General features: G+C 40.3%; 2 protein-coding genes across 4 annotated transcripts in view; one reads left to right on the forward strand and one right to left on the reverse strand.

Moving 5' to 3' along the window:
• Positions 1 to 31: 31 nt before the first annotated feature.
• LOC144645866 (uncharacterized) lies at positions 32 to 24,653 on the reverse strand. The gene is given in 16 exon segments (XM_078505399.1): positions 32 to 1,170; positions 1,590 to 1,721; positions 4,230 to 4,382; positions 4,838 to 5,014; positions 6,043 to 6,231; positions 6,233 to 6,796; positions 7,218 to 7,385; positions 7,387 to 9,006; positions 9,008 to 11,104; positions 11,106 to 11,249; positions 15,627 to 15,757; positions 19,078 to 19,219; positions 19,587 to 21,973; positions 22,227 to 22,683; positions 22,685 to 23,242; positions 23,244 to 24,653. Coding segments are annotated over 16 exon segments (9,825 nt in total). The 5' UTR covers positions 23,895 to 24,653; the 3' UTR covers positions 32 to 915.
• Positions 4,276 to 25,656, forward strand: part of LOC144643085 (melanocortin receptor 4-like) — a 39,404-nt gene continuing 18,023 nt past the window's right edge. The window contains exon 1 of one of the 3 annotated variants that reach the window (XM_078502227.1): positions 4,276 to 4,409. The gene's annotated coding sequence lies outside the window, so the exon portion shown is untranslated. Of the gene's footprint in view, positions 4,410 to 12,398; positions 12,485 to 25,656 lie in introns of those variants that run through there. The other 2 variants (XM_078502239.1, XM_078502232.1) reach the window with 2 other exon arrangements.

Below are 25,656 nucleotides of genomic sequence, written 5' to 3' on the forward strand. Positions count from 1 at the left end.
AATTACCTTGTGGACAAAGTAAACAAAACCATTTTAACGCGTTCCAACAAATTTATTTCTGAAGCAAACATACCGTTACAAACTGTAAACCTATGTAACAGTTATGTAAGACGCACCTGTCGATTACAGGCTAAACTCTCATTGAATATCAAAATACCAATTTGCAACTTTTTAGTTTGGTTATGTCTTCCTATGAACTTTGAAAGTGCCGTGCTTATAGCGGCAAAAATGTGCACAATGTAATAAACTGTTTTATTGTAAAAACCTCCAACTTATAAAAAACAGTAAGCCCTGTTAACGGTATTGGATGACTATGGTCACTGCAATTGATTTAACTATAATAATAGCCTGTTCATAGTGAACGCGTTCCTAACTAATTGGCACAAATTTCGGCCTTGATAAAAAAAAAACTGACATGGCTTTCTTTCTTGAAAAACTACAATCAAATCGCCATTATATTTCAGTTAGAGTTCTTATTCCTAGTTTCAGCCCCCAAAACATTTCAAAATGAAAAAATATATATATGTATAAAACCTACGAAAAGTTTATCTGCAGGATTCTCCAATATGATGATAGTCATACGCAATTACTTTTTTTGCAAGTAAGCCGCCAGCAAACAAAAAGTCATGTGACTTGCATTTTTTTCTGTTACTTATAAAAGAAAATCCTTTGGGAAGGTTTTTAACTCTTAAAAAGATTACTTTAAATGTTTGAATACACATAGCTCCTAAATTTTATACAAACGCGCATTATTGCATTGCGTTTAGAGTCTTTCTTTGCAAAGCTCTCGAATTTGAAGATAGAGGCGTGGCAGTTGATGCGGAGCGAAGTGCCCGCTTGCGCGGGCACGTTTATTTTTTGCTTTGGCGCAGATTCAAGCGGTTATTGATAACTTTTTAAAAGCTTGTTGATAACTCATAAAGAAACATCTTTATCGAGTTCGAGTACTAAGTAGGACTGCTTCAGTACATCCTTTTCAATGCGGCAACTCAGTTTGTCCACTAGCTTCTGTAGCAGGATCTTTTTACGTTGAAGCTTCTCCTGTGAGCGCGACGCCGACTTAAGTTTTCCTTCGAGGCTCAGGTTTTCTTTTGAAAGATCTGTGTTTTCGCCGTATAGCCGGTGGATTATCTTCTCGCACGTTTTGAGCTGATTGTCTGCAGTTTCCATCTGAAATATAAAAGATTGTAAGGATTAAAATTAAACAGTGAAAACCCAGCCCAGCCGCCATTAGACGCCTTGGAGTTTTAACTGATTTATGGACGGCTGAAGAACTTCCAAGGAACCAACTTGGGCCTTAGTTTAGAACTGCCCGGGACGGTCCGGCGGATTTTTTTTTTTAATACCCCAAAATACTTATATTATATGGGTATGTGCCGCCCAACGGGGTCGTGATTTTGGGCTCCCGATCTAGAACGGGGTATCCATTTTAGAGACAATCTCTAGAACAGGGTATGCATAAAGTTTCAAATTCAGTCAGCAACCAAAACGCCGGTTTTTTTCCCTCCCGGAGGACGAATCAGGTTCTAAACCTGTAGTAGGCTTGAAACTCGACTAAACAATGTTTCGTAGCTACATAGGTGGCTTACCTGCGCTCTCAGTTGACTCGCAAACTCCCGAGATGCTTTAACTTCACTTTCTGAGGAATATTTTTCCTTTTCCAACTTCACTGTGGGAGAGGACACAAACTCTTTGGTGTTCTTGTAGTCAAAGTCTACCTGCTAACAACGAAAAGCAGTACGAAAGCATAGAAATGTTCAATTTTTTTTCTTCTCAGAACACCGACACATTTCCTGTCAAAAAGTACACTACTTTAAAGATGAATTCCAGTCCGTACTGCGCAATCTGGCTCAATTTTTTTAGCCCCGGGGTTTTTTTCCGATTTTTTTTTTTTTTTTTTTGAAAATAATTTTTTAATGGGAAAATTAAAAAAAAAAAAAAAAAAAAAAAATTTAAGCTTACTTTTGCTGGCCACTGTTTATACATGCGGTGAAAAGCGTGATGCGGTAAAATCACGCAACAATCCACGCGTGTTCCGTGTTCTTGGTGCGTGAGCGAGCGTGTGTCGCGTGATTGTTCGCGTGGGTGTCGCGTGAGCTTGGTACCAGGTTTTCCCGGTCGCCCTTAGCCCGGGAAGTTTAGAAATATTAATGTTCGCGGCAAAAACAACATGGCGGCTGTAGTATAAAGAAACGTTTTGCATGAATGTCTTCAGCTTTCAGACTGAAATAATGCACGTTTTCTATTCATTTTGTTTTAAAACCCGTGCTACATTAATGTCTATTATATGAGGACAATGAGAATGAAAGCAAAACTAAGTACGAATGTTATTATAACTGGAACACGTTTTCCGCCTCATTTTATACAACTGGAAGCTTGTATTTATGTGCGAGGTTTTCCGACCAATCCCTTGAGACACTGCCAGAGGCACTGGCGGAGATTAAGGCACTAATCGAGACTCGGGAAAGAAGGTCAGACTGGACTTGTGAGACAGCTTACCAGAGACTATTTTAGAATGGATTGAAATCAATAAGGTATGAATTCATTTAACTCCCATAAATTTTACGTTTATTGTAGCCTTAAACCACTGGCTACTGTTAGCATTGTTACACTAATGATATAGGCTGGTACACTGAGATAGCGCACTGAGTTGGAAGCTAATGTGTGAATTCTCTACTTTAATGTTAATCATTAGGGCCATTCCAGAGTAAAGTTAAAGTCTGCACTACGACCCCCAGGTTGCCCATCAGGCCGGAGCTTTGATCCCAGTTTCTGTAGGATGAAGTAACAAGTGAGTATTTCTACCGTCCCCCTCCTCTCTGAATGAGAGGCTACATTTCAGTCCATCCCTGGGTTACTTTCTTAGGTTAAATTTCCATTACCCATTTGCACACCTGGGTGGAGTGAGGCAAAATGAGAGTAAAGTGTCTTGCCCAAGAACACTTCCGGTACATGAGTCACTCGCATCCCCCCGGTTACATAGGCCCATTAGACGCGTGTGTAAACCAAGAAAATACATCCGGTTATAAGCTATCCCCCAGTTATAAGCCCCGCTCTACTGTTGATGACAGTACTGATACCAGGGCATAAATGTAACTTTTTTAACTTAAAAATGTATTTCGAGCAACACTCCCGAGCGCTCGTTTGGAAAGGTTGGGTTTAATACCTTCCGATTATACAACGGCCCTCCCGAATATAAGCTCCTTCGCTTATATGCCCATGGCATAGTACCCTTACGAAGTTGTATAGCCCTAGGGCTCAGAGTAGCCCGAATTCTACGGTATCTTGAAGTGGAGAAACTAGCCAAGAAAACAACAGACCATTTTGCAGTTGTGTGTTTAGTCAGAATCCAGGCCTATGAGCAGATGTAAGGTTTCAGTCGATTTTGTCATGGTATTTTTGCCTACAAGGGTGCCCAAGATGTGTAGTATTTTTTTCTGTTATTTTGTGAACTTATTTCTGATGACTCATTCCCAGTGGTCTTCACATAGCAGAGCTTATTGAAGCATGCGCGCTAGGTGTGAGATCATCACTAAGCCTGGGTGGGGGGAATAGGAAGGGGGAGGAGGGCCCTAATAGTATCTTGGCCGGGGAGTGGATCACTGGAAATTTTTACAGTGTATTGCCCACATTCCACTTGAATGAACTAATAAAATGTTAATAATTTGTGAACAAAGGATTGGCATGCTTTTTCATAACAATGTTGAAGTTTGGATACAGTCAATAGTTCTCCAATCAGAATTTGATCCAACAGGTTGCAGAAGTGAGCTTGAAGAAACTTTAAAATTTTTGATTGTTTGGTTTCAATCCTAAATTTTGCAGTAGTTTTCATCAGTTTTGTGGATGCCACTGGGATCTTTAATTGGAATACAGTGTAGAAGAGTCACTATTTCTATAACTAGACCTTTACTTGCTATATATCTCCGTTGAAATACTGATTTAATATCTTAAAATGTAGATCTTATTGTACTGCATACTTCAGTATCATTGGTCTATTTTAGATTGAAACTTCCTATGTGACACCATGGCTGCCTCTAATGGATTTCTGCTTATTATATACTGGCAAATTACCACAGAAATTTAGGACCGTGTGAAACAAAAGTTGAAAATATGTCTGTATTTGCAGGCTCAATGAAATCAGTTATGAATTTAAATTACCTAAAATATGAAGATCACTTTTTGTTTCCCATGTCTCATTAGAAATTGGACCATAAACATGGATTTCTTACCTTCTGTTTTAGATCTGAAATTTGCTTTTCAATTTCTTCCATGATTTCCTTGTTGCTATGTTCTCCTGTCATCAGGAAATAGGAGAGCCTCTGGTAAAACACTTGGAGGGTGTCATCCTGTCTGTCACTATGGTAACCATGGAATGAGTGATTCTGTGGCAAGATGAACATTTTTGAGAGGTGAGAATCTGTTATTAATCAGAGATGTGGAAAGAACAATGACAAAACAAACTGCTATTCTGTCAACTGTTAATCACAAGGGAGGGAGGGGAGATAAACATTGTGTCAGAAAGGGGGATGATAGTCAAGCAACTATTATTGCACAAATTTAATTGCAAATGTTTCTCTCATTAGTTTACTCATTTCCAGTTTTTCAATGGTTTTTGGTTAAACTGTTTATTCATTGATTCTCCACTCTGAATTGCCATTTATCTTTTTAATATCAGTTGTGAGAACTGGTGGTTCATCTCAAAAAAAAATCCATTGATGATTTTCCCTATTCTTCTAACCTGTTGGCTTGAAAGTGTATTAAATTTTTTGTTTTTTTTTTTTTTTTTTTTTTTTTTCAAGACACATCATAAAAGAAATTAGATTTAAATCATCCTTACTTTCTCATTTAATGTGCTTATTTCTCGTCTGTGGCTTATTTCCTGGAGCTCCAGTTTCTGTTTCATGTTTTCAAGCTGCCACTCCAGAAGACTCACTTTCTGCTCTAATTCAAGTTTTTGCTGCCTTAGTTCCCGGATTTGATCTTCATATTCTTGAATTAGAATGTCTTTGTGTCCCTAACATTAGTAAAAGGGGACGTTAGTTCAAACACACTAGTTGAATAATTATTATAATTAAATTCCAGCTTGCCCTTCAGACAAGCATCTCTAAAGTTTGCTTGTCTGCCGGGGCAGTACATGTTGCCTATGTTAAGTTTTTGTTTGAATTCATAATATTTTGTCAGAAGATGGGAACCTTGCTGATCAGGCAAGTAAGCATAAAAAGTTATTTGCCGAGACAGAAAAATCTACTTGCCCTGAGATGGCCAGACAGGGCTTTCATGGAACCCTGCTACCATATCACATATTCGGAACATTGTAAATCCATTTTAGTAATGGAGATGCTCTTTAACTAATCAAGAGAGAATTCAGTTGGACCCACACATAGTCAATTCCAAGTTTTTATTCAATTGGGTAAAAAAAAGAGATTGATTTTTAGACCGATTTAGTGTAAAAGGACCCAGTCCCCCCTCTTTATCTTGTTTGAAGAAACAATGCCCATAAATTGCAAATCATGAATTTTAAAAGTGTCTTTCCCACCAGTGAATTGCAGGTGTAATGATAGCGAGTCTTTCCAATAATTCTCTTTGTGTTCTTAGGCATTAGTTACTTGTTTATTGAGGAACATACAAGTTTTACCGTGCCATATAGAGCAAATCTTCCTACGACAACTCGAAGAGTTTCCGATTATTGTAAACCAATCAGAAAATAATCCGATCACATGCGATTATGGCGTAATCAGGTAGTTAGCCACTACCTTTCTAGACCCCTACTTTCATTTGCCCGTTGTAACACTACCTCTATTGATATCTGGGTCTAGGGGCATGTTGTGACCTGTTATCTATTGTTTTAAGAACCAATGGAATGTCTTGTTCCGAGAGGTAGTGGGCGAGCCTCATCAGGACATGTCAACAACGTCATGTTGCCAAGCAGCTGTGGGCTCAGTTCCCGGGTGCGAGATTCCTACTGAGAAAAGTATTTATTTTCTCGCTTGTATTCAGGCAAAAACTTGTCAACTAGGCATTTTTTTAAAAGTGCTTTGTTACCTCCGTTATTGTCCTTGTAATGTCAAAATCCGCATCCGCGCCGTCACCAACACTATGCCCATTCATCAGCCCTGTTCTCGAATCGTCTGCAGCGTAGTCCCGATGCACAGTTTCCAGAATGGTTTTCCTGTTCTCCAGACTCGCCACTTCTGTCTGCAACCTTGTCAGTTGCATCCTCAATTCGTAGACTCTGGCTTTCGATCTCGCTTCGCTCTCTTTTCAAGGACACCACGTTATTGTCCACCTTGATACAGTCATCGTAAAAGCTCGAACTAAGCAGAGGGCTTGCTGAAAGAGTTTCAGAGGAAACAGCCTGCTGTGGTTGATAAGTGTGGAAATGCGAGTTATTGATTGAAGTTTCGGAGTTGTAAGAAGTGACGTGATAACTGTTTGATAAAGGATGGGAAGTTTGCAGAGACGGTTGTGAAGAAAGGTAGTTTTGTGGAGTATGAATCTCCCCTCTTCTGTCATAGTCCGGGGAAAATCTAAATTCCGCTTCCGACTTTCGTTGATCATCCGTCAATGGTATGCGATCTCTCGCGTTCCTCAGCTCGTGTGGTTGTTGTGTGGCATGCTGTCCATCTAGTTCGAAACGCGCCCTTTTACTTTGCAAATCATAGATGTGGATCTCCATTTCTGATTTCTGCTGTCTAAGCTTCTCTAGCTCGTCTTCTTCGTTGTTCTTTAGCATTTGAATCCTTGATATCTCAGATTGTAGATCTTGTTTCTGTTTCTGCCACTCTTCCAGTTCTTCCTGAAATGAGGCAAAAGAAGTTAATGGCCTTTTGTTTGTTGTTGTCAACAAATCCCGGGACTAAGGACGGCGATATTTTTAAAAGAAGCTCTGTTCTTTCCACATTTTTTGTCGTTACAGCTTACCCTCTTTTACATGTAACAACCTTCGCAACATTTTCACACATTTGCATAAAGCTGCGTACATTTTAGTAAAACAAAGTGTTTGTAATAACTTTTTTCATAAATTGTTCACCAGGACAGAGCCATTTTCCCGGCCATTTTAATGCATGCTGAATCAAAAATGCAGTCTGATTGGCTTATCAATAAATGGAACGGAGTTACTGTATCAAATTTTTAATCGTCAAAATAAGGATTCAAACTGACAGCTAGACGTAAAGCTTCTTATGAGCTTTCCTCAGGTTCAAGTTAACTCATCTCACCTGTGCACGGCGCGATGTATCATTAGCCGAAAATCGCCAACCCTCTTGACCATGTCCTATTGCTGTGCTCTTCAGTGTCCGACCCAGCCTGTTTTCGTTATATTCCTTCCTTAACCTGGACAACTGAATCTCAATTTCGGACTTTTCTTGCCTGAGCTCTTCAATTTCTCTCTCGTCGCGGTCCTTGATCATTTGGATGCTCGCTATTTCGGACTGTAGATCCTTTTTCTGCTTCGCCAAAGCCTCCAGCTGTTTTGTTAGGTCCTGCACATTTGTTTGCAGTCCAGTCGTTGCAGTTAGTTTTCTTTCTCCATGCATCGTCACCCACTGAAATATCCAGCCTCTTTTCGTTATATTCCATTCTTAACCTGGACAACTGGATCTCAATTTCGGACTTTTCTTGCCGGAGCTCTTCAATTTCTCTCTCGTCGCGATCTTTCTGCTTCGCCAAAGCCTCCAGTTGTTTTGTCAAGTCTTGCACATTTGTCTGCAATCCAGTCGTTGCGGTAGTCTTCTTTCTCCATGCATCGTCACCTACTGAAATGTCCGTCTCTAGCTTGCACTGCTGGCTTTGCAAACCAAATACGTCTTTCTCTAAATCGGCTTTTTCTCTTCTTAGTCTGTCAACTTCATTCTCGGCCCTTGATCGCTCGTCTTTCAACATGGACCCTTCAGCTTCCAGTCTGGTATTTTGACTTTGCATGGCAGTAATCTGCAGTTCAAGGTCCAGTTTCTCTTTTCGTAGCTTGTCGACATCGCTCTCTTCGTGTCTTGCAACTTCCTGCACGACAGTGATCTCGGCTTCCACTTCTGCTTTGCTTCTTTTGAGAATTTCTATATCTCTCTCGAGTTCCCTGCGAATCTTCTTCAGTTCTGAAATCTCCTTTTCGTCATTGTGGACGTTTTCTTTGGAGGAGTGAACTTGCGTTATAGAAGTCTCCGTTTGAAGATGTATGAGTTGCCTCTTCAATGCATCTCTTTCTTGTTGCAAGTTAGCAATTTGCTGATCCGTGCTGTTGTCTGCTTGTGTTTTGTCACCCTTCCATCGAGGAATGCCTGATTGCAGCTTTCTCTTGCTATCCACCTCTCGTTTTTCGTTCTTGACATTCTCAATGGTTTTTTCAACAGTTTGTCTTTCATACTTCAAGGTATTAATCTCCTGTTCTAAACTAGCCCTTTCTTCGTGTAACTCGTTTAGTCTCTCTTCCATACTTGTCACTTCTGTGTGGTACTGAGACACTTCACTCTCGAGATCAACCTGCTCTTCCTTTAAAGAAGCTATTCTCCTCTCCAATTCATCTTTTTGTCTTTGGAGAACCCAACTATCCTCGCCTTCCTCTTTGCCCTGTAACACACTTTCTCTCTCTTGACGCAGTGCTTTGCGTCGGTATTCCATCTGTAGGCGTAAATCTTTCTCCAGGTCTGATTTTTCTTCGCCTAATCTTCTGATAGCACTCTCTAAGTCATGTCGTTGCCTTGTTAAGTCTGATACAATCTTTTGCAATTCACTGGCATCCCTTCTTTGGTCAGAATCACGTTCCCCGTCATTGAAATCATAACCATCCAGTGTTTGATAAACCTCATTTGTGACGCGTGGGGTAATGTTGTCGTGCGTGACAAGTGAAGTCATGTTGTCGTGCGTGACGTGATCACGTTGGTTATGATTGGTGCGGGATTTCGCATGCTGATCGTTGAACTGCCTGTGAACCTCTATCTCCATTGTCGAATTATGCCGTTTTAGGATGGAAATCTCGTGTTCAAGTTCAACTTTATCTCTTTTTATAACAGCCCATAGAGTCTTCTAAATCACCTTGCTTTCTCTTTAAATTGGTAATAAGTTCTTCAAGTTCCACTTTGTCCCTTTTCAAGGACGCTACTTGGTTATCGGAATCAGTTTTGTCTCGTTTCAAGGCAGATATTTCATCCTCGACTTCAAGCTTTTTGCGTCTTAGTGTTGCCAGTTCATCTTCTAACTCGTCATTTTTGCGCTGTATAGACGACAGTCGGCTCTCAAGATCGTGCTTTTCCCGCTGCAGTGAGCTAACCTCACCTTCCTTTCGCCTCAAACTCTCTTGCATGGATGCCAATTCACTGTCATTGCTTCCAAATTTAACGCCAAACTGTTCCGTTGAGTTGGAGAGTCGTCGTTTTAAACTCGCTATCTCGTCTTCCAAGTCCCCCTTTTCGCGCCTCATGGCTGATAGACTTAGCTCGTGTTGCTGATTTTCAAATTTAATAGCTGCTAGCTCGTTATCTTTTTCACGGATGGTTTCCTTTAGTTTAGCGCTTGAGTCTTGTCCAGCTCCAGACGACAACCTGCCTTCGTTCATATCCATCAAACGCGTTTCCTTGCTCCGTATATTCTCTTCTAGCGTTGCTCGCTCTCTGATCAGCATGTCTCGCTCCTGAGCCAATGCTGTCATCTGTCGTTCAAGATCGTCGCATTTCGCGTTGAAAATCAAAGCTTCTCTTTCGTGTTGTTGGAACGCATCGCCTTGAGTCGTCTTCTCAAGCATGAACTTTTGTGCTAACTCGTTTTCAACTCGAATGCGAATCTCCTCTCTTTCGCCGATGATTTTTCTTCTCATGTCGTCTCTCTCGAGTTCCAGTTGCCTCTGAAACTCTTCCCTCCTCTCAGCAAACGTGATTTCCATTTGAGCGTTTTCTTGTTTTAAAAGCGTTATTTCCTCGCTTAGTTCTTGAAACGTTTCCTCATATCCTCCCTTTTCTCTCACAAGTCCGAGCTGATACCTCTCTTCAAGCTTTAGTTTTAGGGCGCGTTTCTCTTCCGACTGCCTCTGTTCTATTTCCGATATCTCCTCTTCAAATCTTTCTTCTAGCTTTCGTCTTTCTTCCTTGCTTCTTTTCTCTACGTCTTTCTTGTCCTTTTCCATAATTTCCAAGTCTTCCTTTAGCTTTATGTTGAGAGTTTTAAGAAGTGAAGTTTCGTTTTCAAGACGCATCATAAACTCGGCTTCGAAATTAGCTTTCAGTGAATTTCTCTGCTCTAAGAACGCCTGCTCCATCTCCTTAATCTCCCTCTCGAACTTGGTCATTATAATCTCTTTCTCTTGATTTAAATTCTCGTTTAGCTCCTTCAACTGCATCGTTAACTTCGAGATATCCGTTTGCAGATCAGAAATGTTTTCTTCATATCTCTCCCTTTGTTTTTCCAACTCGCTGCTGTGTTTTTCTTCTAACTTCCGTCTCGTGTCGTGAAGTAACTGCAAGTGCCTTTTCTCAGTGTCATTTTTATCTCTTTCACAGTTCATCTCCCATTTTTCCTTTTCATGTCGCAATCGGTTGTCTGCTTCTCGCTTCTGCCACTGCAGCTCAGAAATAGTTGTCTTCATCTCCGCCATATTTCCCTCGTACTTGATTCTTTCTTGTTCCAGCCTACGATGACAATCCTCCTCGAGCTTTCGTTTCAACTCTCGTTTTTCCAACTGGAATGACCTTTCAAGCGCCTCCCTTTCTCTCTCGTATTTATCCTCCAGGTCTAACTCCGGCCGCATTTGACTCGTCAAAGCCCCGTTGTTTATTCGTAAATATACCTCGGCAATTTCTCGAATCAAATTTGAATCGACTTCATCGATTTCATGACCGCCATTTGACCTTCGATAAGAGCTACCTAACCGCTGGGCATCTGCAGAGCTCTCGGAAAACGAGTGAAGTCGACCGGCATCGGAAATAAATGTATCCGAGACAGCAAAATTAACCTCATTCGCAACAGAGTCGCTTATTCTCGAAGCTTCGATCATTTGCTCTTTGTCCATTTCGAGTTGCTTCAGTAACTGCTTTCTTTCCAAATCAAATCGTCGTTTCATGCGAGTAATTTCCTCCTCATGACTCTGCGCCAAAATATCTTTCTCAATAATAAATCCTCGTCACTATGTCCTCTATTTCTTGTCGATAATTTTCGTCCGTGTGTTCATTTTCTTGATCATCAGCTTTCGCATCTATCTGCGTCTCTACATTTTCTACACTGTGACTCGAATTCTCCATTTTATGTGTCCTTTCATCCCACAGCATCTACAAAAAAAATATAACGAAAATAAATTTGGAATATTTTGATTGCAGTGATACTACATGTATACCGCCATATTAAATGTTTCGTATTCTGTGCACGGATTCAGTTCTGGAGCGATAACATCTAATTAAGTCAGCTGTTTAAACGCTGGAACACCATATTTGGGAGCAATGGTATTGTTTAGTGGACGTGTGTTTATCCTTTACCACACTTCTCAAGAACAGGCACAACTCAAGCGCTATGGAAATTTTTATCACGTTTTTATCGTTTACATATCGTTACTAAGACTCTATCCGGTTGCTGTGGAAACGAAACGATCTGTGTTAAAATATATTAAAAAAATTATTTTCCCACTGGGCCAAAATTAAATATATTTGTCTCGTTTATCTTTATGATTTTTCTTTCTCTGTAGGTTTTAAGTGCTTGATGTTATAAATTTGCCGGCGAGATGTTAATAACATGTCATATTTCTCAATACGACGGCGATTTTTTTGTATCCCGTTGTTTTGACATGTCCAGTTCACAAATTACCGTCTCTTTTTATTTGGCATCTTCAAAAGCAAAGTTGTCCTCCCTTCAATTTCCCCATACATGTATTTCGACGAAAAACTAGTATTCAGGAAAAAAAAACTCCCGTTTATGTTGAAGCGTTTTTCAAACGGCTCTACTTGCCAAGTACCTGTGCGCAAGTTTTACCTATTCCGTGAAATTTGCATGTTTAATCATAATTTTTTATTCCCAAAATTTAATGGAAATTAAACGGTTAATGAGAACGTGTATTATAAGTGAAGTGAGCAGCGAGAGAAAAACCGAATAGGTCGCTGGGCTTGCAAATCTAGACTAAATAGAACAGCGTGTCTATTGCGATGCAGATGGGTTTTCAAATAATTTTATGATCACAACAAGAAAAATTGTTTTCTTTTGCAAGAGCACTTGCAGTGTTAGTGATTCAAGGTCAGATTGCATTACTATTTGTGTCGCTGATTGGAAACCTGCAGAAATCACTGGGCTACGTAAATTTAATAAAAGGAATAGAAAACTGAGATTCTTAATTGCCATTGCACCGGTTGGGAGCCCACTACCTATTTTAACTAACTATAAAAAAAGACTATGCAGGCGAATGACGCTTAAAAACTCTAGTCCTGTTAGGGCTATGTTGTGTAGCTATAGGGCAAAATCATTTGTCTAACAGCGAGAACCAGGGATCAACTGACTGGACTTTTCGAGCAACTAAGAGGTGATATTATCGCAATTTGTGTTTTTGTATTGGTTATTGCTTCTGTTTCAACTACAAATTGCAGTTTTTACTTTGAGATTCGATTGCTTTTTGAAGAATATCATAACCTTCGCTTGATGTTTGGTGTTGTTGATCTGTCGGTGAGGTATCGGAACTGAAGTTGTTTAGAAATATGGGTGTGTTTGCGAGAATGAGAGTGCCTCGCCGGAATCCAAAGTCCTTAACTCTTTTGCAATGAAATTGGTAGACAAGGTTCAAAATAATTGCGAACTTTCAAAGTTTTTTCACCATCGGATACGTGTAGTCAAAAAGTCTGTCAGACTTTGTCTTTTTTCCTTTCTTTTTCTTTTTCTTTCGAGGTTTGTGTCGATGTGTACTACGCTCGTAAGTTTCTCATTTTACTGCTTTCATCTCGTTCTCATAAGCACATCATTGCCTTCCGTTCAGTTTCTGTGATACGCAGTGCAGTTTTAAGATCCTCAGCTGTCAAGATTCTCCTTTCATATTTTTTCTACAATTTGCTTTTGGATAGTGGGTAATTTTCTTTGTTTCGTAGTATTCATGTCTTTAACTCTGATCACCTGTCTGCTAACAGGTTGTTAGAAAACCCTCAGCCGTGTTCTACTGGTAATATCATAGGTGACTACTCTTGGCGGACTCACGATGGAGAGCGGAGATGGCGTCGGGAAAAGATAGCTTGAACCTGACTTCGCTTGATTCTCAGCAGCCGAAAACGGAATACGTCACGACCGACACAAGGACGAGCGGAGAGCACGGCGCCGTCAGCACAAGACGAAAAGTTGGAGAAATGACAGTGATACGAACGCACACAGAAAGGACGACACGCACAATGCCACGCCGAGCGCGAGGCCAGACCACGATGGCGACGCACCCAGGACACCAAGACAAACGCGGGAATCCCCACTTGATTACCCATACAAATCCGCGTATCTACCTATTCTGCGGGACAAGCGAAAGAACGGGCACGCGGAGAACGCGAGGCCAAACAACGTAAAAAAAAAAACAAGAACGACGGGCCGCGGAAAACGCGAATAAGTCCCGCGAAAATTAGTAACAGTAAGGTAATTGGCTCTCCCACCGTTTTCTATTTGCTGATGAAACACGATCGCGAGCGCAGTGCTCTTTACAGGAACAATTTTTCTTGATTTTTGGCATTAACAGTACATAAAATTGTATATTTTGGACGGCAATTCTTTAGAGTTTCTACAAAAACAGTTATGCGCCTCCTTAACTATTCGCCCATAGAAAATGCGGGATCGTAATCTAATTGTTAACTATGAAGTACTTCACTATAAGGTCCACTAAAAGGGGATAGACGAGATGGAGTTTTTTCCCTTTATTATTAAATGGGTGCTAACATCACGCCAAATACAGTGTTTGTATAAGAATTTGTTATAAATTAATTTCCCTAAAATTTGTCTTCACTGCGGGATTGTATTTACCGTATAACCGTGAAAAATTCTTTGAGATACTTGGAAAAGGAACTTTGAAACTTGTTTACAGCCGGATTGTATTAACCATATATATACATTTGCTGACAACGGTTTGTCACGTTTAGTTTTGTGTTTTTTCATACCATGAAAGGAAAACTAAGTCAGAGTGAGCAGGAAAACCAAAACATTATTATTAATTTTTTTGTACAACTATAAAGGTGACCGCACGCTTATCTGCAAATCCATATGTGATCGGTAAATTATTTTGCAAGGACTGAACGAGTTAGGAATCGAATTTTACAGAAATTATTTGCCATCTGAGTCCCATGTAAAACCTTTGTGGGCCATGGTTACACCCTTTGAAGTATGGCAGAAAAAACCGAAGTGATCAATGCATTGACACTAAAATGAAGCTGGTTCTTTTAACCTTGCGAAGTGATCCGTGGAGAGTGGCGGGGCAGAGGTCCACGCTCCGTGACCGTTCCTGCCTGTTTTGATTACGTTCTGATTTCTATTTTAAGGCACCTTTACATCAGTGTAAAGGTTTCTCTTCCTAATTCTGCCGGCTTCAAATTATTTTGAAAATACTTCGAAGTTGGTCTGTTACACACGTACCTTCAGGTCGTGGGCTATCAACTTTTAGGTGCATGTTTATTTGCCTGACCCAGTTTTATTCAACTTTTAAACTAAGGGTACAGTTTTCCACTGAACTGCGCCTTCTACGAGTACACAGCCAAGAAACGAAAACTTCAAAAAATTTATTGAGCCTTCGGTTGTCCTTTATTAATCAGCGACGTTCCTTTTTATACATGGGGTACTTCGAGTACATCTTCACCACAGTAAGCTGACTCGAGATTGTGACCCGCTTACTAGAAATCTTTGGTTAGGGGAATGCTTGTATTATTGTCAGATTTAAACATACAATCGAAAACTGCTGTTTATACCTTTAGTATAAGTATTTTACGAAAGTATTTACTTTGTGTCTCGACTGGTAGTGAATGGTCCTCCTTTGCGGTTTGGTTTTAAAACAAAAATACTTAATGCATTGGCGTCGCAGGCGACCGCAGCGTCTGTTTATGATTTAGTGGCCAGCATACTATTCGAAACAAAAAAGGTGTCAAGAGCTTTCTGCTCGGAAAATTCTTTGACAGAGGAAATAAAACTTGATTTAGAGTTGACTAGTGCGCGTTTATCGAATTAGTGCTCATTTTAAAACTATAAGGTTTTACAGAGCCTGAAAAGAATATGTTTTATCATTGAGATGTATATTAACTGTTGTTGTGTCATCCGGACAGTGAAGGCCTCTCAGTGTGCTGGGCCATTGTTGTATAAAAGCGTCCTAGTATTCCTTCTATTCGGGAGTCTAAAATGGATTCGCAGCGAAGAACAACTGTGTCAAATGATAGCTCGATATGCATAAATCTCTTTAACTTTTCATTTTTGCAGACGCTTTGAGATTGGTCGTCAAGGTATCGAAATCTTCAGGCACAAAAAGTTCTTACCGTTCGAAAACAAAGCGTAAGAAAGTTTTTTTAAAATCCAGCTCAATCTTTATCGTTTGGAAGGTTAACTTTGACTTTTTGCTACCTTCGTTCGACTCAACAAACCGCCTGAAAATATACAATTCCCTTAAAGCGGCGGCCACGAAATGACATGGATGCCATTTTGACTTTTGTTTCCTCACTAACCTGGACCGCATGGCCTTCCAAAGGTTTTTCTTGTAAACTGCGTTTCCTTCTTAGTTGACTTGAAAGCTGAGACCCATTTGCAAACAATTTTAAGCACACTTTCTTTCCTGATTTCCTATAAGATATTTTCCCTTATTGACCCGCAGGTAGGTAAGTATCTGTCTACTGGCAGGTGGCAAGCTGCAGGTAAATCTCATTGGCTTGTTGAAAAACCCGAAATATTTCATGAATATTTCTGATCAGCGTCATCGAGCAAAACAGTTTTGGATCGAATTCATGATTGTGAAGTGATAAATGGCATGGGAAGACATCCAAAAATGCAAATTACTGTTGGACATTGATGACATTTACCCTGAAACTTTATTGTCACGTTAAAGCTAGCAAAATTAAATTAAGTGGTGAATATATTTCTTGCGAGAATAATTGTTTCCTAAAGCTAACAAATCCATTTTTTTATGACGCGTGTAACCAATTCGTGTTAAACGATCCAATATATACACCGGGCAAATTGTGTTACATCGTTCGTTTTTCACTTTCAAACATATCTCATTACCATATGAGCTAACCTTTGTGACATTCAACGGGTGTCTCTGAGATGAATTATTGGACTCTGTGAAAATCACAAAATCTCAGTGAAATATTCGAATTCAACTCCCTTCAAAATTATGAACCCCAGAGTTGTGCCTTTTTTAAATTTGGTTTTGTGAAACAGTTATTACTGCAAAAAAAGTATCTGTTTGAGTCGTTTTTTAGCATGAAAAATGAAAATTGCTCATTTTAACCAATCTGAAAGCACGTACTTTCGTGCATAAAAAGCTTCTTCTGGCTATATCGAATTAACGTTTTTGATCAGCCCTTTAGAGCGATTTTCACTTGAGTGTCGAAAGTAATTTTCGTTTACGTTGGTTTTGGGATTGGTTAATAAAAAAAACTCGCGCCACTTTCTCAACCAATCAGAAGATAAACCAAAAGCAGTCTTGAGTCGCTCACACACGTTTTGCTGCGCTTTGCATGTGCGGGCTACATGTATTCATTTCGAATTTTAATTGGCCTACTGGATTGACTGTGTCCTTTGTGATTGGCCAGAGTAATTGTTTGGTTTTGGTTTAACGATACTCAATGGAAAATCGTTCTAAAACGCCAACGGTGGTTTATTTCTCCTAACAACCCCAGGGGGGGGGGGGGGGGGGGGGGGGGTTTTGGTGGGGGGGGTGATGTTTTTTTTTATTTTTTTTTTTTGTTTTTTTTTTGAAAAAAATTTTTTTTTTTTTTTTTTTTTTTTTTTTTTTTTTTTTATAAATTTTTTTTTTTTTTTTTTTTTTTTTTTTTTTTTTTTTTTTTTTTTTTTTTTTTTTTTTTTTCCCCCCCCCCCCCACCCCCCCCCCCCCCACCCCCCCCCCCCCCCCCCCCCTAACAACACCAATTCATTACCAAGCAGACAGGTGAAGAGAAGAAAGAAAGAAGAAGTTTATGACAACCGTAAGGAGAATTACTGTTTTGAGCGTGGAAATGCAACAGTTTAAACTAGCGGTTGAGTTTAGGGATGGGCTGTCTTGTTTGAGAAAGAAATTAGCTAGAAATAAAAACACTTGCAACAGTATTATACAAAAGAGATCAAATAGAGCAACAGCGATTCATCAGCTATTCTTTTATGCCTCGTTGAATGATATACTCTATGGAATAACCCCTTTTCAAAAAGATATACGATTCTATAATTCACCATACAGAATGAGTTAGCATTGAAATGATACAAATGTCGATTCTAAAAGAATCCTCCCTATTAAAAAACAGCTTACGAATATCGTGCAAAGTATTTTAGGTACAGTCTCGTGGACAAACATAACTATATCGCAAAAGATCTGCTGCATAACTATCTTGTGAAATCAGATTAGTTTCCTCCTTTGACACGTGGTGCTGAATGTATGCTCCAGGGCCGGGTTGTTCTAAAGCACTATTAAGACTAACCCAGGATTAAGCGTGAATCGAGGGTTCCTTTTCTCTTATATAACAGTGTTTTGATCAACGTTCAGTGAGGTTTTTGTGATTAATATTCGGCAAATCTGTCTTCCAGTTTTGAAGTCGACTAACTCCATCAAAAATAACTCCACGAGAAAACATAAGCAATAAAAACACTCTTTATACGGAGAGAAATTGAATCCTCGAAATCAAGCTTCGTGCTAATCCTGGGTTAGGTTAATCGGCTTTCGAACAACCCGGCCCAGAAGAACAGTTCTCCTATCACTGTTTAGGTAATTAGAGTGGCAATGGCCTAAAACCTACTCTTTCCTTTCATCATAGCAGTAAGACTTGTCTTCATATGAAAGGTATTGCACTCTAACTTGCTTAGAACGCAGACAAAAGGCAACTCTGGATTGAGTGACCTGCTATGTTTATAGAACCGTCACTTTTTCTAATGACTTTGGAAAGAAGTTATGCGTTTACCAAAATGGTTATAATTTTTTTTTGCTGAACTCTACAAATGATTCTTAAAACTCATGCCGCGTATCCAAACCATTCAGAGCGAAGGTTTCTTTAATCAGGTGCAAAACCGAGACAAAGATTTCTCTTTTAGATTTCTCTTTTTAGGTTTTAGGTTGGAGCAGCCACTAATAACCCTTAATTTCATTGGTGCCTTCTTATTATAGGTGACGATACACTACGCTAAAAAGACTAAATTACTTGCATTTATGTCTAAGTTTAATGCTAACGTTGTCGACAATCTTATGCCAATATAGCAATTCTACACCTGAATGGCGTTGATAAGTTACAAGTATTTCTAAACCGAATGGTCCCCAATAGTTAAAACGCTTTCACCTGTAGTCGTCTTCATTTTCATTGCGGTTTCCCTATCTCAAAAGGGAAAGGACACTTAGTCATGGAACAAACACAGTGTTTTGGCAAAGTGTCGTAATAGTTCCCGAAGAGTATCTGATTGTTATTGTACAATCGAAAAAAAGCACGACCACCCCGAAAGGAGTCACGTGAACCGTTCGTCATCACGGTATGTCATGTTACTTAGCAACACTCCTTCCGAAAACGACCAAAAGCTCATCGTTTCCATGACTGAACTAATAAACCGCTTTGTGTTCAAACTTCATTGGGTCACTCTTAAGCTTTACATACAACCTTATTGTCCACGGACACCTATCTAAAACTCAAATGATGACGGGGATGGTACTAAACCCTCTACTTAATTTCAGCCATTTAACCGTATTAAACAAAAAAAGGATCACCATGCACTCGTATTTGGCTTCGGTCGTTTATAGCTCACAGATCACCTTGTACTGGTTATCATTCATTTTCTACAGCTCTCTTTTGGAGAATTCCTATCTAAGCGAATGCGTTTTTTCCTGACTTGATCGACTGCCTTATTCTCATGTACTACCGACATCAATTTGTTACAAAGGTTATGAGAAGTTGGCGGTTGGTCAGTGACGTCTAGCCCTGTTCTATAGTTCTCCAGTCGATGACAACACGTCATAGCGTTGCGGACCAGTGTCCCCACTGTAATGCATTCTGGGAGTGGTTCTTTCACTGTGGAAATAGCCTCTTTCTCTCAGGTCACGTGAACGTCTGTCAAAATGAGCTGACCTCTAAGAAATTAAAAAGAAAACGAGACTTTACTGTGTTGGGCTTTTTATACAAATAATGTACATGTCCCCAACTGTTTATGTGACTCTTATGCCTTCTGCTGTTTTAGCTTCGAGCCTCTTGAGCTAGCTTGTTACTTTTGATCGTAAGAAAAATTTTTGTGATACATCAAAGCGACATTCCGAGGTTGTTGTTTTGACGTTGTTCTGTTCCTTTTACCCAAGAAAACAAGATATTGATCACTGAAAATAAAGTTTAAAACTTTTGTTTTCTTGCAATTTTCCACTTTACAGATCAGAACAAAGGCCAGATGTGCAATCTATGAAAGTTTTCTGTCGAGATGCAGTGCAAAGAAAATGTTACACTTACCCTTTGAAGCTCCCTTGGTTGCATCGTTGTGATAAAGTTCATCCTTGTTCGCCACTCGTTCCGTTCCTTTTCAAATTGCTCCTCGATCTCCTCTCTTTCCTTTTCAAATTCCGCTTTCACTCGGCTTTTTTCTTGACGAGCTTTCACCTTCATCTCGGAAAGATCGTCGTGAAGCCTTTCGATTTCTTCCTCCATTTCTCTCATTCTACTCGAGTGATGTTCTTTCTCTCTCTTCATGTGTTCCTGGTAATCATTGTCCAACTTCGCCAAAACCTGCGCGTTTGTTTCCAGCGATGTTGGGGCATTGACTTTTGCGTGGCTTTCTCTGTTAGACATTTGACTCTGCAGTTGTTTTCTGTGCTCTTGCAGCCTCCCTATCTCTTGTCGCAAGCCTTGCAGGGTGCTTTCGATGTTTTCCTTTTCTTTTTGCAGTTTCCGTCTGTAATCCTCTTCCAGGGCAGCTTCTATTTCTTTTTTGGCTTCCGCGAGGGAATTAGATTCAGAGATCGCGTCAGCCAATCGGCGCTCCAACTCTGCTTTTTCTGCTTTGAACTTAAGCTTCATTTGCTTCATCCTTGCTTCGAAATTTCCTTGTAGTTCTTCTTTCAAAATTTCAGACTTTGCGTTTTCGTTTTTCATCTTTTCCGTCCATTCTTCTTCGATTTGATTGATCGTGTCAAGTTTGCACTTCTCCCACATCTGCTTCACTTCCTTCTTCTCGTTTTCAAAAGCTTCTTCCATTTCTGCTTTATCCTTCTTCTGCTTCTTTTTGAGGTCTTTTTTCTCTTGTTTCACTTTCTCTAGCTCTTTCGTCAACGCCTGTATTGTCGCTTCTAAGACCTTCTTTTCTCTTTCAAACTTTCTTTTCATCTCGTTCTTTTCGGTCTGCATTTCTTTCATTCTGTTTTTCATTTGCAAAAGAGCCGTGTTACATTTTTCTTCATTTTTCTTTGCTATGTCTTTCTGCTCTTGTACCTTTTGAGAAACGAGATCTTGAATTTTGTTCTCGAGACCTGCGCTCCGTGAAGACAAATTACTCGAGAGGTCCTCCTTTATTTTGTCTTCCAATTCTCTTTTCTCTCTCTTGAATTTGACTGCCAGCTCTTCCTCTTCTTTCTCGTGTTTTCTTCTAAGGTCTTCGACAAGGCCCTCGTAATATCTCTTGCTTTCTTCCAGTCTTCGTTTATAGTCTTCAATCAGTGTCTCTTCGAGTTTCTGTTTTTCCTTTTTGTGTTCGATACACAAGTCATTCTTTTCACTATCGTGATTTTTCTGGATTTGTGCAAGTTTGTGCTCAAGCCTCCGCTTTTGTGTTGCGAGAGCATTTATCCTGTCCTGTGACTCTTCAGTATCGTTTGTAATTTGACTTCTGTCTTCACTAAAACCTCTTCCAGGTGTGTCTTCTAATAGCAAGTCAGTCTGTGGATCTTGGTAGCTTACCACCGCGGTTTCCTGCAGTATTTCGTTTTCGAACGGTGAACGTGCATTTCTCTCGATCTCTTGAACGCGCAGTTCCAACTTTGCCTTTTCTTTGTCGAATCTGGCCTTCATCTCCTCCTTCTGGCGCTGAAATTCGTCCGCCATTTTTCTTCGCTCGTCTTCATTCTTTTGAAGGTCTTCCTCGTATCTAGACACAGCATTTCTCAGCATCTGCTCCCATTCTTCGGTAACGCGTCGCACAGCTCCAGCATTGTTGTTTAATTCGTCTTGCAGTTGACGATACCTTTCTCGTTCGCTTGCCAGCTCCGAATTGTGCCTGTCAACAAGTTCTCTGGTGTCATTGACATACTTTTCCTCTGCTGCGCGCTTTGCGTCTTTCAGAGTCTTAATGTCAGACTGTAGATCATCTATTTCATTGTCAAGTTTCTTACATCTTGCTTTTTGTTCTTCCAGTCGTCTCTCCGTTTCATCAATTGCGTTTGTCTTTTCCTGTTCCAAGGAGGTTGTAAGTTTGGATTTCTCGTCAGCAAATTCTTGTTCTATGGTTTTGATCTTCTTTGTCAGCCGGTCTACTTCGTCACTGAGGTCATTATTATTTCCCTCCACCTTGTTGAGCTTTTTCGTGATGTCCTCTATTTCTTCCATCATATTTTCCTGTTTCTTTTGCATTTCGGCTCGTTTCTTTGTGTTTCTTTCAATTTCCTCCTGAAGCTCTTTGTTTTTGTCTTCAAGTTCTCTCATCCTGCTCACATCTCGCCCCACTCTTTCCACCTTTTCCTTCAAATTGATGTTCTCTTCTTCTATTTCTTTATTCCTACGCTGTATGATGCTGTTGTACTTTGTCGCTTCCACTAGTTTTCTTTGTAGTTTGTTGATGTCACCGCTGTTGTCCTCCAAGGGTTTTGGAACATTCCATAACTGGCCTTCGCTTCTTAGCTGGAACGTCATTCAAGTCCAAAACCATGTTATCCTTCTCTGGCTCTTTATATTGCTCTTCTTGTAGTGTCCTCTCGAGAAGACCGAGGCTCAATGTCCCTGATGGGGCTTTCAAACAAACTGGCCTCCGTCGTGTTTTCCATCACTGAGACGATTGTTTCTCCTGGGATCTCCGCCATTCTCCTTACCAGCTGCTCGTTTCTTTTCTTTTCCTCTTCTAACTCAGACTTGAGTCGGCGGTTGTCGTATTCTTGTGCGGCCATCATCCTTCCTTTCTCAGTTTCAAACGAAGTCTCTTAGCTCGTTCTTGGTCTTTGGCATGCTTTTCTGTCTCTTCAAGCATTTTGCTTTTCAGCTGCATTAAGTCTTGAAGTAGTGCTTCGACGTTTCGTGCGAGCTTGTTCTTTTCTTCTGTTTCATTCCGCAAACGCTCCTGTAACTCTGCCGTTTCCCGGCGATTCTTCGCTTCCATCTCCTTTTCTTGTTTTTGAAGCTTTTGAACTCGATTGTTCATATCTTGGATTTCCTTTTCAAATCCACCGTTGCATTTCTTCAAATTAACGATAACAGTTTCAAGTTTTACTTTCTTCGAAACCTCTTGCTCGAGTTTACTCTCAAGCTTGGTCACTTTTTCTGTAAATTTCGCTCTTATATCTACCATTTTTATGTCATTCTGGCTCAAGAGTTTTGCTTTCTCTTTGTTTTTATTTTCGGCCTTTCTTCAGGCTTTCCTTCATAATTTCAATTTCTTCTTCCAAATCAAATTTCGTTTCTTCCAACAACCTTTCTTGTTCCTTTACCATTCTTTCCTTTTCCCGCAGTGCTGTTTCCAGTTTGAGTTTTTCATTTTCAAGCTTAATGTATTCGTCTTTGGGTACGTATTTGTCCAAATTGTCAACAAAATCGGTTAATGGATCATTCCTGGGGGTTTCTTGCAGGTGGTCAATTATTTCGCTTAATTTCTCGTTTTCCTTTGCCAAAATGGCGATGTCTATCGCGTAGCCATTTCGGCCTGGAAAGCTACTGTCTCCGTTCTCGGTAAACAAAGAACCAGCTGGTTCTTTTTTGTTGCCAACATTCTTATTTTCAGGGCCAGGTGTTGTTCCTTTCCCCTGTGGAGTTCCACGCTTCAGGCGCTGATTCTCCTGCTTTAAATTTCTTATTTCGTCTTCGAGTTGAGATGCCGTTAAGGTGAATCTTTCCTCTAGGAATTCCCTTTCCATTTTGTCTTGTCTGTATTTTCGTTCGGCCATGGCCTTTTCCCTTTCCAGCTGTCGCATTTTCGCCTGTGAGTCCCTCTTCTCCCGCAAAATCTCGTTTAACCTTGCGTCGCTTAAATCTCTGTCCGCCATCCATTTGCTTGTGTGCACTTTTGCTGTCTCCACCGTACGGGTACATGTAAAAATCGTCAACCTCGTCTGACGTTTCGCTCACAGTGTCGGTAAACCCGTCAGGATTATCCTTTCTCAGCTGCATCATGGCCTCTTTCAGGATACTGTTTTCTTGAAGAATGCTGGCCATATCTCGACCGTCATCGGAAAATATCGAGGACAAGTCATCGTCGCCATAGAAACAACCCGAAATACCACCGTCAGCTAGTCTTGGAGAGAAATCATCTTCCAGCTGAGATCCGCTTCCAGCTCTTTCCCTTGAATAACCGTCCTGTACTTCATCATCTACTGCCATGACGTCTCCATTGCTTTGTATTTCTGGAGGCAATGAGGGATTTTCCATTTGCAATTCTTCTATTTGATCGCCGGGTCTACTACTGTCATCTTCGTACTTTGGTAACTGGCTGTCCTCGTCTTTGTAGTTCTCGTGTTCCTCCAGAAATGCACTTTCCTGGCCTTCGTCATCCCTGTCTGGATCGTCTTCCTTCTCCGTATCCTCTTTATCTTCATTTCTTTCAGTATTTGGAGAAACATTTTCCATTTTAGCATGTGCCGTTTACTTCTGTGATCCCATCGAAATTGTTAACACATTCTTGTAAATACTCGTCAATGTTATCAGGCATTATCTCCTCAGCAAATGAACCGGTCATGTTCATTGTTTCATCATCATCCTCGTGTCTTCGTTTGTTTCAGTGTAGAGCAAAGAGTCTTCTACTTCAACGCCGTTTTCGTCTACCAATGTCGAGGTATCAGATTTTTGCGAAGATTCATCTAAAGTCTCATCTATTTGTCCATCCGATCACCGAGATTTCTTCTTGTTCTTGTTCTTTTTCATCGTCATTTTCATCTGGCTTACGCGCTCTCTCATCTTGCCGAGAAGGCTTCGTTTGAATCAGTCTCAGAGATAAAGGGCAATTCCATCACTCTCCACAGGGTAATCGGGCCCAGTCTCGAGCTGTTTTAAAAATTTCTGACCAGTAGCATCAGATATTTCTCCTTCATCGTCATGCTTCTTCGTTTTCTATCTTGTTTAACTTCTTCGTCCTGCATTGTTGATACTTCATTTCCATCTGTGTTAGAGTCTTCGAGCAAGTTATCGGACGCTAAATCAGCATCATCTTCCACGAACGTTTGCCGTGTCGTCTTGCAGAATTGTTGTGGTCTCGTGATCTGCACTAGCGGACATCTCCTCTGTTAACCTTTCCGTTCTGTCCTCTTCACCCTCACTTTCAGCTTCGTTTTCAGTTATCAATTCACCGGGTTCCTTTCCAGCAAAGAAGGCATTTAATTCTGAATCTCTTTCTTCAGAAGATCATCTTCATCCTCGTATGTTTCAAAATTCGATTTCCGTCTGCTTCCAACAGCGGTTCGTCAATATCCTCTCCAAGGGAAGTGTCATCTTCATCGTTGGCTGCAGTTTCGTATTTTTGTGTTTCATTCGAAGTATATACTCCATCCTCCTGCTTCCGTGAACCCTTCCTCAGCCTGTTGTTCATCCATTCACTTCAAAGCGGAAATTTTGAGCTTGAAAATATCTTGAAATATCTCGAAAATAAGACTTAAATTGGAGCAGGTATAGCTATCAACAATTGTTTACATCGGCCGGCTCGACTTGTAAGTCACGGTTGTTTATGTGCAGTCTTTCGAGGTAAGAATAGCGAAAAGGTGAAAATGCTTGTGAAATACTGGTATCTCACCGGTAAATGTTTCTCAGAACTGAATGTTCGACGAAGATCCTATCTTGAAAATGTTGAAAGCGTCGTCTTCATTCGGGAATATTCGAGTGAACTTTGGCATACTTTCTCGCCGGTATTTTGTCAATATGTTTATGTTATGTTGCACTGATACTGTGCCAGACGTTTGAAAAGAATTCTTAATAAGTTGTCCCTTTAATGTAAGAGAAATATTGTTCCAAATAATCCATTAAATAATGCCAAACGTGCCGTAATAATTCCAGTCATGGGATGATATCCAAAAATTGTCATTGAGATATGCTAAGTAGCAAGCAGTGAAAACAACCACCAGATGAGCAAACACCTTATTTGGCAAACGACTTGAATTGTCATTATATCGCCATTCTTCTAACAACCTCCGGGCACTTTCCTGAATTGCAGGGAAAAGCAACCAAACCAGGAGAGGTTTTTGCCTGCTACCAATTTTAAATCCACGTCTTCATTTGCAAACCAAAACTATTACCGTATACTATTCCCTGATATATTTTCGTTTGTTCACAGCGAGCCAAATTCTTGAAAACCTCAAAAACCGCAATTTACATGTGCGAAAAGCGATCCACCACAACCTGT

This window comes from Oculina patagonica, chromosome 1, assembly GCF_052425735.1.
Source record: "Oculina patagonica isolate OP01 chromosome 1, crgOcupat, whole genome shotgun sequence".
In the NCBI taxonomy this organism is placed as follows: domain Eukaryota; kingdom Metazoa; phylum Cnidaria; class Anthozoa; order Scleractinia; family Oculinidae; genus Oculina; species Oculina patagonica.